We start from the raw sequence: 15,423 nt of genomic DNA on the forward strand, positions 1-15,423 counted from the left end.
TTTTATGATTGGAGAGGGAACCTCTAGCCCAGAGTGGGCATGGGACTGTGTGTTTTTCTTCTGGAGTCCAGATCTGGGACATTCCTCCTGCGCCCCCTAAGGTCACAGAGGGGCTGTGGCAGAGCTGGGACCTAAGCAGAGTTCCCCCACACCTCAGCTGTTGGGTTTAGATACAAACCATCCCCCTGCTTTCTCCATGGGGTGGGTGGCACAGTGGGTCTGTGCCGCTGGCCCCCCTGCATGAAGCAGTGGCTGCACTGCTGCGGGTCCTGGGGACCTGCACAGGCAGCCACTCACTCTGTGTCACCATCCCTGTGGTTTTGAAAGCTCACCGTGCCCTCATCGTGCTCCCCTCCACCTCCCTCCTCTCTCACGCTCACTCCTCCTGGTTCACCCTCTTCCTTGTACTTTTTATTGTCCCTTATCCCACCGAGACCTCCCCTGTCCCACACTCCCCAGTACACTCCAGATAACCTTTTTCCTTCCTTCTGATATTTTAAACTCTGTATCTTCCAGACAGGCTTTTTTCCTTTCCTGAGCTGGAACTTCTCACTTCCCTTCTCATTTTCCCTCTGGTTCCTGGATGATTTTTGCCCTCCCCTCTCCCAGCCCAGCACCCCACACTGCTGCTGTCAGTGAAAGCAGGGCTGGCCAAGGGCTTCAGTGCTGCTGGCCTGAAGCATCTGCCTGCCCTGGCAGCAGGAAGGTCTCGGATGCTGGGAGGCAAGTCTCAGAGCTGGGCATAGAGTGACCAGAGAGAAAGCCCAAACCCCACACTGGTTAGCTGAAGGTGATCCCCACGCAGCTCTTGGGCTGTGCTGCATGAAACCAGCCCTGTCTGGGCTTGTGCAAGCAGCATCCGCCCAGCATATTGCCCTGAGTCCCTCCAGCACCTTGTCCATCTGCATGGTGCTGAGGTCTCCCAGCCACCCTCCAACCCCCAGGCCCATTGTGCTGGTCACCTGGTTAAAGAGAAGGGCTATCAGGAGTCACTGCTTGAGCCGTTGCCTCTCAGGACAGCCCTGTCCCTTTCCTTATGGGAGCTCTGCCCAAGCAGCAGAGATGATGGGCCAACAGCCACATGTGGTGTTGCTTGTGTGTGTCCCTGCTCCAGACTGTGACTGCTACGCCGGTGGGACCGAAGGCAACGCCTGCCGCAAAGACCCTCGGGTGGGGATGTGTGTGTGCAAACACAACTTCCAGGGACCACACTGCGACCAGTGCGCCCCGGGCCACTACGGACCCAGCTGCCAGCGTGAGTGACTTCGGTGTTAACAGCCACAGCATTGCTCTGCTCTGCTCCCAGCTGGGGAGCAGTGTGCCTCTCCCCATCCTCCACTCGTGCCAGGCAGGAGGAATTCTTCAGCCCCACTTCCAAGTGACAAATTCCCATGACTTTTGCTGGTGTTTTCCACCCAGCCCTGACCCTTGGGCATCCTCCCAGCCTGGGGGAGGCTCTTGAGAAATTCCCTGTGGATGTGAGCTGCGGGCTAGGCGTGCCTGCTGCCAGCTGTGTCCCCCCACAGTTTCTCCAGCACTCCTACCCCAAAGGAACAGGCTCTCCGGTTCCTTTCCTAGGATGGGGAAAGAGTAAAAAGCTGTTTATTTACTAGTGCCCTTGTTGCTTTGCAGCCTGCCAGTGCTCTGGCCCTGGTCAGTACGATGGCACCTGTGACAGCGAGACAGGGCAGTGTCTGTGCCGAACGGGATTTGAAGGACACTCGTGTAACCAGTGTGCTCCCGGCTACTTCAACTACCCTCTGTGCCAATGTGCGTATCCATGGTGGGCGCTGTAAAGCCAGGGTCTTCTGGCAGGGCTTTGAAGGAGGGCTGGGAAGCGGCTTTGTGGGTGTTTTGGAGGATGCATGCGATAGGCAGGGATCAGGGGGTGTGGAGGTGTGTAGGGCAGTGCCTAAACACCCAGCTGAGCGCCTCGGGAAAAAATCAACCACCACCACTCTAAGCTTTGGTTTCCGCTCAGCAGACAGCTTCTCTCTGTTGCAGTGTGTGGCTGCAGTGCAGTTGGGATGCTGCCAGGAGGCTGTGACTCTGTTGGGAGGTGTTTCTGCAGACCCGAGTTCGCGGGGCCACGGTGTGAGCAGTGTAGCCCCGGGCACCACTCCTACCCCCACTGCTACGGTAAGGACAGCAGTGTTCGGTTCCCAGGTCCTTCTCCTGAAAAACATGCCTGGTTTTGCTGTGCCTTGGTGTTTCCCAAAATCCAAACCCATGTGGTTTGTGCTATGCATTTGAGGGGCTTGTTCTGGAGCTGATGGATCACGCCAAAGCTGGAAGGCAAAGCAGATTTTATCGGTCGCACGTGCCCATCACAGCCCTGCCCTGACCCAGTGTCCCAGCTTATGCCTTTATTTATCTTCTCAGTGCATTAACCTACTAAACTGCTGAGAAACATGGAATGGGCTGTAAAACACCCTTAATGGCACTTCCCAGCTATGGCCATGACTTCAGCTGAAAATATTCCCCATCTCTCCAGGGGATTAAGAAATGAGTTTAATTCTGGTGGAAACGGCTAATTCCCGTGGGGCTGAATTGTCATTCCGCCCGGCGGCGTTGGCCACGGATCACACCTTCCATCAGACTGTTGACAGTCCTTCTCTGCCAGCTTGCTCCTGCGATGCCCGGGGTGCAGTGGACAACATCTGCAGCCCAGCTGGCCAGTGCCGATGCCACCCGAATTTTGCAGGACATGCATGCAACCAGTGTGCCCTGGGCTTCTACGGGTACCCCAGCTGCACACGTGAGTAACCACCGTCGGGGTCTCAGGGGGAGGGAAGGGAGCAGGTGCTGCTACTGGTTTTGTAAGGGTTTTTCTGTCTGTAATCCGTCTCCAAGGGTTGTATGGGAATACAGTTGGCTCTTGCAGCAGAAATCAGCTTTCCCGTGCACAGTTCACCCAGGTATCTCACCTGACAGCCGTGCCCTGTAATGGGTGGAGAATTGTGGCGAAATACTTCCCTAGAGGCTGTGTGGATTGTGTCCCCCTCAGTTCATTCATTGTCCCTGACTGCAGGAGCTGGGGTCTGCTGGGAAATAAGCCCCTAATGCAGGGACCTGTCACAGACCTGTGGTGTGGCTTGGGGAGCAGCTGTGGGTCAGACTCTCTCTGGAAGCTGTATGTGCAGATAAAACGTGTGCTGAATTGCATCCACCTGTCTTTGGGCTCGAGCGCAGCCGGAGAGAGTGAGGCTCTGCACAAGGCAGGCATCCTCCCAGTGAAATCTCAGACCACATGGTCAGATTACACCCTGGAGCCATGAAGTGCTCATGTTGGCTCACATGAGGCATCCAGGTCCTCAGAGCTTCCTTCACCTTGGCTCCTGGCAATTCACAGGAGGAGCAACAGTGCCGAAACCGGCAGGAGTACGGTTGTACAACAGGGTGAACAAAGAGGATCGAGATTTGGGGGTTTGTGTCAGCCCCAAATTCAGGGTGCTGCTGGCTCGGTGAGAGCTTTGCTTCCATTCCCTGGGCACTGTGTCACTTCTGAAGCAGAGCTGCTGGTGCCAGGGCTGGGCAGGAATCACGCAGCAGGTGCCTGTGGCCCCAGATACCCCGAAGAGCCGTCCCCAGCTCTGGGCAGAGCGTCCCCATCGCTCCCGTCAGCAGCCCGACTGGAAGCCAGATGTACTCTTATGTCTCCCAGCAAGAATTTACCGCTCATTAAAAAATAATCTGTGATACAGTTTCCCTGAAGCAACAAAAGAGCATCATCACCCTCTTGCACCATACTCAATGTGGATGCCTGAGCCACGGCCAGCTGGCAGAGCACTGATGCCGGCAATATGCCTTTGAAGAGGCTGGAATGAAGAGCTGGAATGAATGGTCTCACAGGGGCTCAGCAGTCACTTCTCTTGTTTCTTTTTTTCTTTGTTTTGTTTCATAAGGCAATGTCCAAATTGCAGAGCTGGAGAGGAGTCCCAGCAAGGAAAGAAAAGGACAACCTGATTTTTTAATTTATTTTTAAAAAGTTTTATTTTATGAACAGTGTTTTGCTGTTAGCTGGGCCAGGGGATTCAGTCTAAATCATCCCCTTTGGCGGGAATTTGAGTGCTGGCTGGGCAGGGAGGGCACGGGCAGCTTGCTGACCTTTAGTGTGATAGGGCAGCAGGATCTCTACGTGCATCCATGGGAGGCAGGACACACAGGAAGCAGCCGAGCTGTATCCCTGCCCTGGCCCTCAGCTGTGCCAAGGCCGTGCTGCTGGCCCAGTGCTGCAGACCTGCTGCCCACGTAACAGCATCCGACCCTCATGATGGAACACTGCTCTTGGGTGTTTGGGTGCTTTTAGGGGCTGATCTGTCACTGGTTGATGACCTTTTGGGGATGAGGTTAACCATTCACAGAATCACAGAACTGTAGGGGTTGACCTCCAGAGCTCATCAGGTCTAACCCCCTGCCAAAGGAGGGTCCCTAGGACAGGTCTCACAGGTTGGCATCCAGATGGGTCTTGAATGTCTCCAGAGAAGGAGACTCCACACCCCCCTGGGCAGCCTGTCTCAGGGCTCTGTCGCCCTCACTGTGAAGAAGTTCTTCTGCATATTGGTGTGGAACTTCCTGTGCTCCAACTTGAGGCCATCAGCCCTTGTCCTGTCCCCACAGACACTGAGAAGAGGCTGGCCATTTCCCCCTGTGTCCCACAATTCAGATGTTTATAAACATTGATCAGATCCCTGCTCAGTCTTCTTTTCTCAAGGCTGAAATTCCCCTTTTCCTTAAGCAAAACCTCTCTCGATCTCCGGAAATACGTGTGCATGTCTGTGAATAGGTGTGATAAACATTGCAGCTTCTATTGTTCTTCTTCAAAAATGGAGTGTTTCAACCAAAACCAAAGAATAAGCATGTACGTTATTTATAACCCCTATTTCTGGCTGCTCTTATGGTGGTGAAGGTCAGGCAGACAAAAGAGGTTGCTGGTGGGAAGCCTGACATGCTGGAATCACTGTGCTCTGCAGCTCCAGCACTTGCTCTCTCCCTCCTTTGCAGCTTGCCAGTGCTCCCAGGAGGGCTCTCTGCACAGCACCTGCGACCAGGACACGGGGCAGTGCAGCTGCCGCCCCAAAGTGACGGGGCTGCGCTGCGATAGCTGCGTGCCGGGCGCCTACGGATTTCCTCACTGTGAAGGTAACCCCCCTGCTCCCTGATGGGGGGTGGATGGGACCCACACTCTGGTGTCTCGGGACACAGTGGTGCGGTGCTCGCAGATGGGCTTGTCACCCCCCAGGAACTTTGCAAGGAAAGAGGCAGCCAGGGTGTGTGAGCTCATCTTTAAGTCCCTTCTTATGCCTCTCTCTTCTAGTGGGCTCCTGTAACCCAGCGGGGCTGGAGACTGCAGATCCCTCGCTGGCCCCGGTGAGTATCTCATGAACCCACCAAGGGTCTTCTTTGCACTATCACCTTTCTTCTTACTGTGGGCCAGGTCCTTCTTTAAGCACAGCTTGAAAACACCCATGCTGGAGTAGCAGACACCATCATGCTGCAAACTCTCAACTGCTCTTTTCTCCCCTCCCTTTCCCCAGGGCTCCTGTGCATGTCGGGCATATGTTGAAGGCCCAGCTTGTGACAGATGCAAACCCCTGTACTGGAACCTGACTCCAGAGAACCCCTACGGCTGCCTGAGTAAGGACATGGCATTTGCACAACTCCCAGAATTCCCCTCCATCCTGTAATGGTGCAAGACCCAAACCCAAGCCGGTGGGGACTATCACTGCTGGGTGAAAGTGATGCTCTTCTTTCCATCATGACCCCATCAAGTGACACGTCAATGCTGGAGTGGTCTGGGTAACCCTGGGTGGGAGAGGGGGAAAAGATGGAGCCTTTTTCTTGGGATGAAGCACAGGGCTCATGCGATGAGTTGTGTCCTCAGTGGTAACTGCTGACAGTGGAATGTGAGCTCCAGTGCAGTGCTACCCTCTACTTGACCAGTTCCCAGCTCCTCTTACCCAGACGGTGCCCTCTGGTGCGGTGGTTACTGTCCCCAACAGGCTGCTTCTCAGGGGTTGATTGATCTTCTGGCTTTCTTGTTCTATGATTGTTGATTCTATGATCTCCCTCTGTCCAGGCTGCAAGTGTGATACCAGGGGCACGATCAGCGGGATTGCTGAATGCCAGCAGGTAGGTTTGCTCCTCGCTGCTTCCAGGCACCTCCAAGTGTGTGGTGCTGGGAGTGTGTCGGTTCCATCTCTCCCAGCAGCTGCTGGAGCAGCCTGTCCTGACGCTGAGCTCTCAGAGGTTACACCACAATCTGGGCTTGCATGAGAACATAGGATTAAGACCTGTCATAAATTAGGCACCTAAATATTTCTGGGTCTGGCCCAGGACGCCTGGATTTTTGTCTGCCTGCATTGTTGGGTAATTTAACTTCTCTGGCCCACCCACGTGCAGGAAGCTGTGTAGAGCGTGAAACACAAAATGCTTCTCCAGCGTTGCAGACTGGACCCAGGTAACTGAGCAACAGCTTAGCCGTGATGAGCAACAGGAGGCACTGAGCCTCTGTGCTTGCTTCTCTCCTAGGGCAACGGGCAGTGTTTCTGCAAACCCAACATCTGCGGCCAGTTCTGCTCAGCGTGCAAAGACGGCTACTTCAATATGGAGAATGCCAATTACTTTGGGTGCCAAGGTGAGCCCCCTTCGTGCTATGTAGGGTGAGCAAGGAGGGGCTGCAAGAGCTGACCTGGGAGCAAGCGGCTCTGTGTATCTAATCTGACTGGAGAGAAGGGGCAGGGGATGTCCTACCTCTTCTTTTTGATCATACCACTGCCCAGAGTGGGGCTTGTGTCTCGATGTGGATCTGGGGACCTGTGTTCATACTTCTGCCACCATTGGACACAAAGTCCATCAGGCTGGGGAGTGAGAGGCCAGGAAAGGTGCCAGAAACCGGTGTGTTTTAACCACTGGCCATGTCCTGGCAGCTGTACCCCTTCCTCCTGTTGGGAGCAGGTGGGCACAGGCACGGACGTGTGGCTCAGCTGCTCTCCATCATGCCGATGGGAGGAGATCCGGATGCTCTCAGCCGGTTCTGGCAGGGCTGGGAAGAGGCAGCGAGGCTGCTGCTGGTGCAGGGCTGCGGCGCCCAGCCGTGAGGGTTTGCAGGCCTTGTTCCTCCCGCAGCCGCCTGCAAATAGCTGGATGCTGAGGTGGAAGAGGAGCAGGTCCAAGTGGAGCCGGGGCCAACATGAAAACGGATACAATGGAATAAAAATAGCAGCCCCAGCCTTCCCCGCCCCACTGGGGCGAGTCTTTGATTAGTGACCAGGAGCTCGTTAGTGCGGCGGGAATGTAAACAGGCCCTTCCTGCCCACAGGCTGCCGGTGCGATGTCGGCGGGTCCCTGGGGCCATCCTGTGAGGAGCGGAGCGGAGCCTGTCGCTGCCGGCACAGCACACGTGGCCCCACCTGCACCCAGTAAGCTGCTAGCGGGAGATGCACCTTGGAGCCTTCTGCCTCCCATTCGCTCCCTCGAGGACCGTGGGGATGGGGACCTCATCGTCCGAGCCGCTGCCGCGTCAGCAGCCGTGTCCCTGGCAGAGGTGACCTCTCGCCTCTCGCTGCAGGTAGCTCGGCAGGTAACAGTTCTCCCTCTCTCCCCCAGACCTGAGCGGGACCATTATTTCCCAGACCTTCACCACTTGAAGTTCGAGCTGGAGGAAGGCACCACGCCAGCCGGGCGGGCTGTGCGGTTCGGCTACAACCCCTTGGAGTTTGAGGGCTTCAGCTGGCGAGGATACGCGCAGATGTCCTCCATCCAGGTATGTCTGGCGCCTCCAGCCCAGCCTGGCTCCCCTGGGGAGGATGCGGCCGGTGGAGGACTGATATGCTTTTGGCACACGTCTTTCACCCCAAGCACTTCTCAAACCCCCAGAGTCTCAGCAGCCAATGTAAACAGCACAGTGTATATATAGTCTGTTTGTGCAGATACTTCCTGTAGTGCTGGGGGCAGCAGAGACCAATGGGGGGAAACATCCTAAATTGGGAATCCCCTGACATCCTAATCTGGGTAGACAAAAAGTGGTAGCTTGGTGATTACTTACAGGGGTGTCTATAAACACTGTCTCTGGGTTTCCTCGTGGCTCTTTCATCTGACTCTGCTCTTTCCTGCAACTCTGCATAACCTTCCCTCCCTTTTCCAAAAATAAATCAGCTCCTCCTTAGCTGCCATGTTCCACTTGGACCTCTTGTTACCCTTCTGCCTCTGCTCTTGCTGGTAGCTGGTTTGCTGTAATGGTGGTTCCCACTAACCTGGAGTTGGCTGAAGTGAAGCTGTTCCATCTGTTGACCCTTTTTTCTCCTCGGTGGATTCTTCTTCTGCATGGCCCCCACAGAGGTGTTGCCTGTGTGTGTTTGGGGATGGGGTGCAGGGCAGCGATTCTCTTGACAGTCCTGTCCCACGTAAGATGTTCCTTATTCTGGTGCATCTGCTTTCAGTTTTCTTCCCTTTTTATACTTAGGTTAAAAAACCCAGATGGGCTAAATGTTTGCTGCTGGATTTGTAGATAGGAGCTAAGCCACAAACTCCTGTAGCCTCCCATGAGAAAACCCTGGCCTCAAAGCTTTAGGATGGAGCTCAAGCACAAGCTCACAGCTTTTGTTTTGTATCCAGTGTTGGCATTTGAGATAGAAACAGGCCTTGAGAGAAGGGCAGGCATATGGCTTTCTCTTGGCAGGAGAATAGTTTGCTCTCTGCAAGATCCTTCCAGTTTGTTCTCCAGTGGGAAGAGGATGTGTAACTGGAGCTTTGAAGAGCACAGAGCCCCCGTTAGGAGTCTCCCTGGGCAGACCCCAGCTCTGCCTGTGGACAGGGGGGTATTTGAGCAGATGCTTAGTTCCTTCGAAATGGGTCAGATGTAAGCATCTCCTTAACAGGGGTCTAGCCAAGCAGTGTCCAGGCAGGCGGAGGGCTGACGTACCCATCAGTGTCGGGCTTCCTTAGCACTACTAGTCCTTAGCAATGCCAATCCCTGAGGATGAGGCACCAGCTCACTGTGCAGCCTCCCCTCTAGGCATCCAGGCAGAGCCCGTAAACACAAAGGCAGGTGTGTCAGCGTTGGGTACCTGCTGGCTGGTTACGGCACACTAAGCCCAAAAGCAACATGCTGCTAACAAAAGCAAGAACTTCTTAAAACCTTCCCTCTGGCATAGCCGAACTGCCCTGCCATGCTGCAGCATCTTCTGGATGTGGGCAGAGCCTTTCCACCCCCTTCCTTCAGGCAGGTTACTCTCTTGGTGGCTGGCCCCACAAGGGACAGCGTTGTGAGCGCCTGTGCCGTGGCTGTGCAGCGGGGCCAGCGTGCTTGTCTCCTCCTTGCGCTGTAGCATGTTGCTTTGGGAGCAGTGAGCCGAGCGGCTGCGCTTGGGCTGGTAGCTGTCGGCGGTGGAGGTAATTGAAGGTGTGCTCTGCTTCTCTCCCCTTTCTCTCTCCCACCAGCCCAAGGTAGTGGTGACTCTCAATGTGACCTCCCCCGACCTCTTCCGCCTCGTCTTCCGCTACGTCAGCCGGGGGCCCGCCAGTGTGGAAGGGAGGGTCTCGGTCGTTGAGGAAGGAAAGTTTAATGTTTGTGGCAACTGTAAGTTCATTTTTCACTTCTGGACTAACTCGGAGCATCCCACGCTATGACGCTGCTCCTCTGCCCCTTCTCCCACCCCAGGTGTGCCCAGCCAGGTGTCCCCGTCCCAGGTAGCTGGCCAGAGCCGTGCCATGGGATGGCAAGGGAGGGGGAAGAGAGGCAGGCAGGCAGGCAGGTAGGCAGGAGGGTAAGGCTCTCCCGCGGAGCGGGTGAGCGGCCAGGAGCTGCCCCCCCAGTGACATGCACCCCGTGTGCTTTTTTGCTTTTTGCAGAATAAAATCAGAGTCACTGTAGACGTGAAGGAGGCAGAGCTCTATCTGTTCCATGTCATCCTGAGGTATATTAATTCAGGAGGGGCCACTGTGTATGGCAAAATTACAGCTTATCAGCCACGAAGGAGAGGTAAGGATCCCAGACTGCTCCGCTCCCCTGCGCCATCGCCACCTCCTCCCCATCCCAGGCAGCCTTCTACATCATCCTTTCCAGAAGACACTTTCATGTGGCTTTACCCGTTAGTCCTGCCTGCCAGCTGAAGGGCTGGCTCCAGCTTCCAGCCCCTTTATTTAGCAGAGCAGCAAAGCTGGCCCCCTGTCCTGGGGCTGCATGCTGAGGGCTGTTATCAGCCAGGCTGGTGTGAGATAAGGCTGGCCTGTGATTCCACACAACCTGTCCAGCACAGCAGGACATCACCCCAGTGTCACAGAACCAGAATGGGCCAAGTGCTGGGAGCTGGATCCAAAGTTTGGAGCTGGACGTGGTTTTGTTTCCCAGGTGCCCTCTTGGCAGTCCTGCCCTTGCCTCGTGCTCTTCCCAAAGCAGGCTGCTGGCCTCACGTGTGCCGTGGAGTTTGGAAGCAGTGTGGAGTCACACTGGTTATACAGGCATTGCACTCTGGTGCAGCATCTTCTCATCCACCTGTGAGCTGCTGGAGGAGAAGAAGAGCCACCAAAAGATGGCTGAACACACCTAGAAACCTGGACAACTGATACTCAGGGAATCAATATGAACAAGACAGACCTGCGGCCAAGCAAGTGACTGTGTTGCTGGCTGATAGATTTTTTTTTTTCCCCCTGACACTACAGCCACACTGTCCTGCTGAAGCTCTTCCTCCAGGCCATATGTGTGCAGCACAACGCTGTTGACACCAACTACCTGATCTATCAGTGTGTGGAGTTCTCTCCTCTGTCTTGAAGTGACACAGGAGGTGTTTTGCCTTTAACGTGGTACGTGAGGTTCGAAATGCCAGGATACCATTCTTCTAGGGTTTTCTTTTTCTGAGGGGAAAATTAGCTTTTTTGATGTTTTGATGGCCACTCAATACTATGCAGCAGAAAGATGAGTGAAGGGTGAGCTGTGCTCACACTTTAGGACCCCACCAAAGGTCAGAAGTATTTAATCTGTCCAGCAGCAGAGCTCATTTGCCTTATAACATGCTCCCCTCCTTGCTCAGAAGAAAAATCTGATTTTTCTACTGCTGAAGGCAAGCTGCCAGACTGAGCCAGCAGCAATCAGGTCTGGGGGACAGCTCCATTGATTGTCCAGATGAGCTCCAGAAGTGCTGAGCCACCTTCTGCCTGGCTGGAGTGGGCTTCACCTGGTAAAGGACAAGCAGCCTGGAAAGAAGATGAGCTGGAAGTTGTGCCTTGCAAAAAGGGAAACCTTTTCCAAGTACATGGTTTGCAGACCGGCTTCTGCCACCCCACCTCCAGAAGCCATCTCAGTTTGAGTTGTGTGTCATCTGAGAGAGATGTGAAACTTCAGCTTGTCAAGAAACCCCCACCCCATTGCTTGTTGAGGGACAACTCTTCATTCCTTGCATCCTCACCTCTGCTTCCCATCTGAGAAAGCGAGGGCTTGGCCTCAGCCAGTGCCAGGCATGTCACAGAGCTAGCACACATGGGAAGGGGCTGACCCATCCCAGCAGTAGCATGAGCCCTTGCTTTAGCTTCTGGCTCTCTGCATTATGCCTAGATGTCCATGTACCACACAAAGATAGTCAGTGTGCCACGTTCCCCACTTTGGTCTTCATCTCATCTGCTCACCATACAGCCGTGCTCAGTGAATCCCTCTTGTGCTCTTCAAAGTGTTCCTGAGACTGCCCAGCCAGGCAGACAGGCTGCTTCTAGCTGCTGTACCCTTACCACATCCAAAGTTAATGAATTCAGTGGTTATGGGACTGTGTCAGCTGAGCCAAGGAGCTGTTGGACAACAGAAGGATCAGGTCTTAAACCTGTTCTGTCCTGTCAGTTGAAATTAATGTGGGAATCTCAGGTGCAGAGTGTGTGGCTGGCAAGAAAGACAGGAGATGTGGTTTGCCAGAAGGCAGGTTCCTCGCCTGTGGAGCTGGGGTCAGGATGTCCCTGAGGAAGAACATATCTGGGCAGTTCTTTTTGTCTGTCTCACAGTAAATCATTCACAGAGATGAGTTCCTTCTGTAGCTGGCACAACGCTCTCTGGCACGCAGTATCCCGTACTTTGCAGCCCGGGGATGCAGAGCGCTCCGAGAGCTGTGGATTAGCATGGAGGATTGCAGTGATTTATGTTCTTTTCTCCCATTAAGCTGCAGAGCAGATCAGAGCAGACATCTCTGTTACGGGACAGCGTGGGATTGTGGTGCATCTGCTACAGCAGCACTGAGAGAGCAGGAGCCCAGGACTCCCTGCTGCTGTGCTACAGAGCTGCTTCCCTGAGCGTTGCCTCCTATCTGCAACACCAGCTTTCCCATCCCAGTCCCTTCACAGCCTCTCATCCCTCCCGCTCCAGGTACAGAGCAGACCAAGCAGATTGTCTTTGCTCCCAGCACGGAGCCAGCCTTTGTCACCGTCCCCCAGAACAGCTTTGGGGAGCCCTTCGTACTCAACCCCACCACCTGGTCTCTGGTTGTTGAAGCAGAGGGTGTGCTGCTGGTAAGGACCAGCCCCACCCCATGCTCCGTCCACCACAGGGGGCTTCAGCACCTCCCTGCGGACAGGTGTCCCCAGCATAACTGACTCTCCCATCTCTCCTCCTAGGACTATCTGGTTTTGCTACCCAGCTCGTACTATGAAGCTCCAATACTGCAGCTAAAGGTCACAGAGCCATGTACCTACCAGCCAGCCCCAGAGCAAGCCACCCAGAAGTAAGGATTTCCATATCTTTGGGCTGTATGGGACCTACTGTGCTCCTTTTGGACTGGATTTAGGAAATATAAACAGTCTGCACTCTGTGAGGGTCTGGATGCAGTAAAACTGTTGAGTGGAGCACTTTGCTGTTGTTGGTAAAGCCCACTGAACCTGGGCTGTCCAAGAAGGCCAAGGCATAGATCTCCTCATCCATGGCACAGGCAGTTTTTGTGGACTCTGGAGTGCCAGCTCAACCAGTAAGACCACAGCCCTCTCCTCTGCTAGGCTGGGTTCCCAGTGCCAGGTTGGATGTCAATCAACAGCCCCAGAAAATGGCTACGATGAGTTAGGTCTTGCTGGGTTATTTAAATGAATGGGCAGAGTCTGGTAGGGCATAGAGCATCTCAGTGCCCCGCTGTCCTGCACGTGGTGAGGGGAGAAGGTTTCTGTTGTTACCACCATCGTGGGTCCTATAATACACAATCTCATGCCCCACAGTAACCAGAGAAGTTCCTTTGGGCAGCTGAGCCTTCATGTTGGACCAAAACCTCCTGCAAATCTTGCTGGGATCAGGCTCCGTGGGGGCTCCTGACTCTTAGAACCGTGATGGAACAACCATACTTTGCAATATCTGTTCTTCTGTGGTTTCAGCTGCCTCTTGTATAAGTACCTGTCAGTGGACGGCTTCCCCGCCGCATCAGGGGTGGATGCGGTGTGCAGGCTGGACAACCGGTTACCCAGAGCGTGTCCCACAGAGCAGCTCACCCCTTCCCATCCCCAGATGGCAACGTGCAGTGGCAGTGACGTGAGTGGCACTTTCATTTATCCTTCACACCGGCACTGTCACACCCATCCCTTTGCCCCCACCACAAGGTGCTTTGCCTGGGCAGGTCACTGGAAGGGTTCTGCACCCACGTGCCCCCTGCTGTTGCCCCCTCAGCCTTGAAGCTGTGTGCTTGTACGCTTAAGGCACCCAAAAGCACAGACAAAGGGCTTGCAGGGACGTGGGTGGTGTCTGGTGAAAGTTGACCCGTGGGCCCCTCACCTGTGATGGGAGCTGGTGTGTAGCACAGGCATCCTGCACGCGCTCGCTATGGGAGTGGGACAGGAGAGCCCTGCTCAGCTGTCTGTCTGTCCTTCAGGTGGAAGTCCAGCTCTCCCTGCCTGTTGCACAGCCCGGGAAACACGTGCTGGTGGTGGAGTACGCCAACACCAACGCGCTGCAGACAGTGGGTATCGCTGTGAGCTCACCACACGTAGCCATGCAGCAGGGCACGTTCCTCTTCTACCCGTGTGTCTACAGGTATGGTCGGCTCTGAGGTAGAGAAGGGGTTCAGTCCTCCACATGACAAGGACAGATGTCCCCCAGTTGAGTTTTTTCTGCTTTATCACACAAACAAAGCACTGCCTCAGCACTGTACGTCTGAGCTCTGTGTGGCCAAGCTCATTCCCTCTGGACGTGGATTTTAGTGACTGTCTATTGCTGGGAAACATGTGGTATCCCTGCCTGTGCCAGTGTGGTCCTTAACAATGTCAGGGCCTGGAACAGGTTGCCCAGGGAGGTGGTTGGGTCACCTTCCCTGGATGCATTCAAAAAAAGAGAGGATGAGGTACTTAGGGATATGGTTTAGCTTAGGATGGGAATGGTTGGACTTGATGATCTTCAAAGGTCTTTTCCAACCTTGTGGTTCTGTGATCTCTGCCAGGAGATAGGCTGTTGCTCCCATTTGTTGCTGGGTACATTGGTGGGGGCTCTGATTTAGGGAACGGCCTGGGGAGAGGTTTATTGAAGCTGTTGGTGCAGGTCAAACCCTGTCCCTTACTGTAAAAGCATCTGGCTTCAGACTGCAACCTTTGTGTAGGAAACAAATGCCTGGAGTGTCCTTGGGAAACCTCACTCTTAAGGCTCGCCAGAAAAGGCATCAAAAGGTTCACAGGGACTTTGTGTAAATACCTCCAGGATGTATAGCTGGCAGGACAAGGGGTGGGTGGTGACCCTGCTCAAGGCTGGCTTCAGAATCTGTGTTTCTCTTCCAGTTTCCTTTGTCGAGGGATCGCTGTGGATTCCCAGAGCCGCATGGCAACTTTTGAACTTACCTCAGAGGCCACCATTCGCTTCACCTCTGATCTGGCCGACTTCTTCCTGGTAAGGCTCCCTGTGAGGGCAGCTCTGCTGGCAGGTGGCGAGAGGAAGGGCAGGGGTGGTACCTAGCCTGTGGAAGGGTTTTCTGATCCTGTTTGGGATGGATACTAGATCTTAGGCTGTGTCATTGCAGCCCAAGGTGGAGAATGTGGTCAGCAGAGTGTTTTGAAGTAGATCATAGGACTGGGATTTGGGAGGAGATGGGAAGACGCAGCTGCTCTTTGCAGAGGAACCTCTTCCTATTTTACCTAGAAATACATGGAGTCCCTAAGCTTCCTAGGGCTTGTGCCAAGGAGGAAGGGCAGTAGTCAGCAGTGTGACCTGCCGTGCCATTGCTGAAGGGTCTGAGAAGGAGGTGCTGAGCATGGTCACCCCAGTTGCTGGTGGGCACAGAATCTGCTGCTGACTCCCAGTGGCAGAGGCTGCTGTGTAACCAGGCATCTCTTTCTCTCACATGTGGCAGCACAAAGTGTATCTCATACCTGCTGCACAGTTCACCATGGAGTTCATCGAGCCCAAAGTGCACTGCATCAGTGTCCATGGCACGTTCTCAAACAACAGGTAAGAGTCTCGGGTCTCTCAAGATTTTAGCATAAATG

General features: G+C 54.4%; 1 protein-coding gene across 1 annotated transcript in view; it reads left to right on the plus strand.

Annotated features, from left to right (window-relative positions):
* Positions 1 to 15,423, plus strand: part of LAMA5 (laminin subunit alpha 5) — a gene marked incomplete at its 5' end in the record, with an annotated part of 88,676 nt that overhangs the window by 51,215 nt on the left and 22,038 nt on the right. The window contains 18 exons of the mRNA XM_084271712.1: positions 1,115 to 1,255; positions 1,633 to 1,770; positions 2,005 to 2,139; positions 2,624 to 2,758; positions 5,005 to 5,142; positions 5,318 to 5,370; positions 5,538 to 5,637; positions 6,080 to 6,132; positions 6,532 to 6,637; positions 7,322 to 7,421; positions 7,609 to 7,765; positions 9,442 to 9,580; positions 12,344 to 12,486; positions 12,592 to 12,698; positions 13,333 to 13,486; positions 13,824 to 13,984; positions 14,719 to 14,827; positions 15,288 to 15,385. Of these exons, the coding sequence (XP_084127838.1) occupies positions 1,115 to 1,255; positions 1,633 to 1,770; positions 2,005 to 2,139; positions 2,624 to 2,758; positions 5,005 to 5,142; positions 5,318 to 5,370; positions 5,538 to 5,637; positions 6,080 to 6,132; positions 6,532 to 6,637; positions 7,322 to 7,421; positions 7,609 to 7,765; positions 9,442 to 9,580; positions 12,344 to 12,486; positions 12,592 to 12,698; positions 13,333 to 13,486; positions 13,824 to 13,984; positions 14,719 to 14,827; positions 15,288 to 15,385 (2,167 nt within the window). The remainder of the gene's footprint in view (positions 1 to 1,114; positions 1,256 to 1,632; positions 1,771 to 2,004; positions 2,140 to 2,623; positions 2,759 to 5,004; positions 5,143 to 5,317; positions 5,371 to 5,537; positions 5,638 to 6,079; positions 6,133 to 6,531; positions 6,638 to 7,321; positions 7,422 to 7,608; positions 7,766 to 9,441; positions 9,581 to 12,343; positions 12,487 to 12,591; positions 12,699 to 13,332; positions 13,487 to 13,823; positions 13,985 to 14,718; positions 14,828 to 15,287; positions 15,386 to 15,423) is intronic.

This window comes from Gallinula chloropus, assembly GCF_964237585.1.
Source record: "Gallinula chloropus genome assembly, chromosome: 16".
Classification (NCBI taxonomy): domain Eukaryota; kingdom Metazoa; phylum Chordata; class Aves; order Gruiformes; family Rallidae; genus Gallinula; species Gallinula chloropus.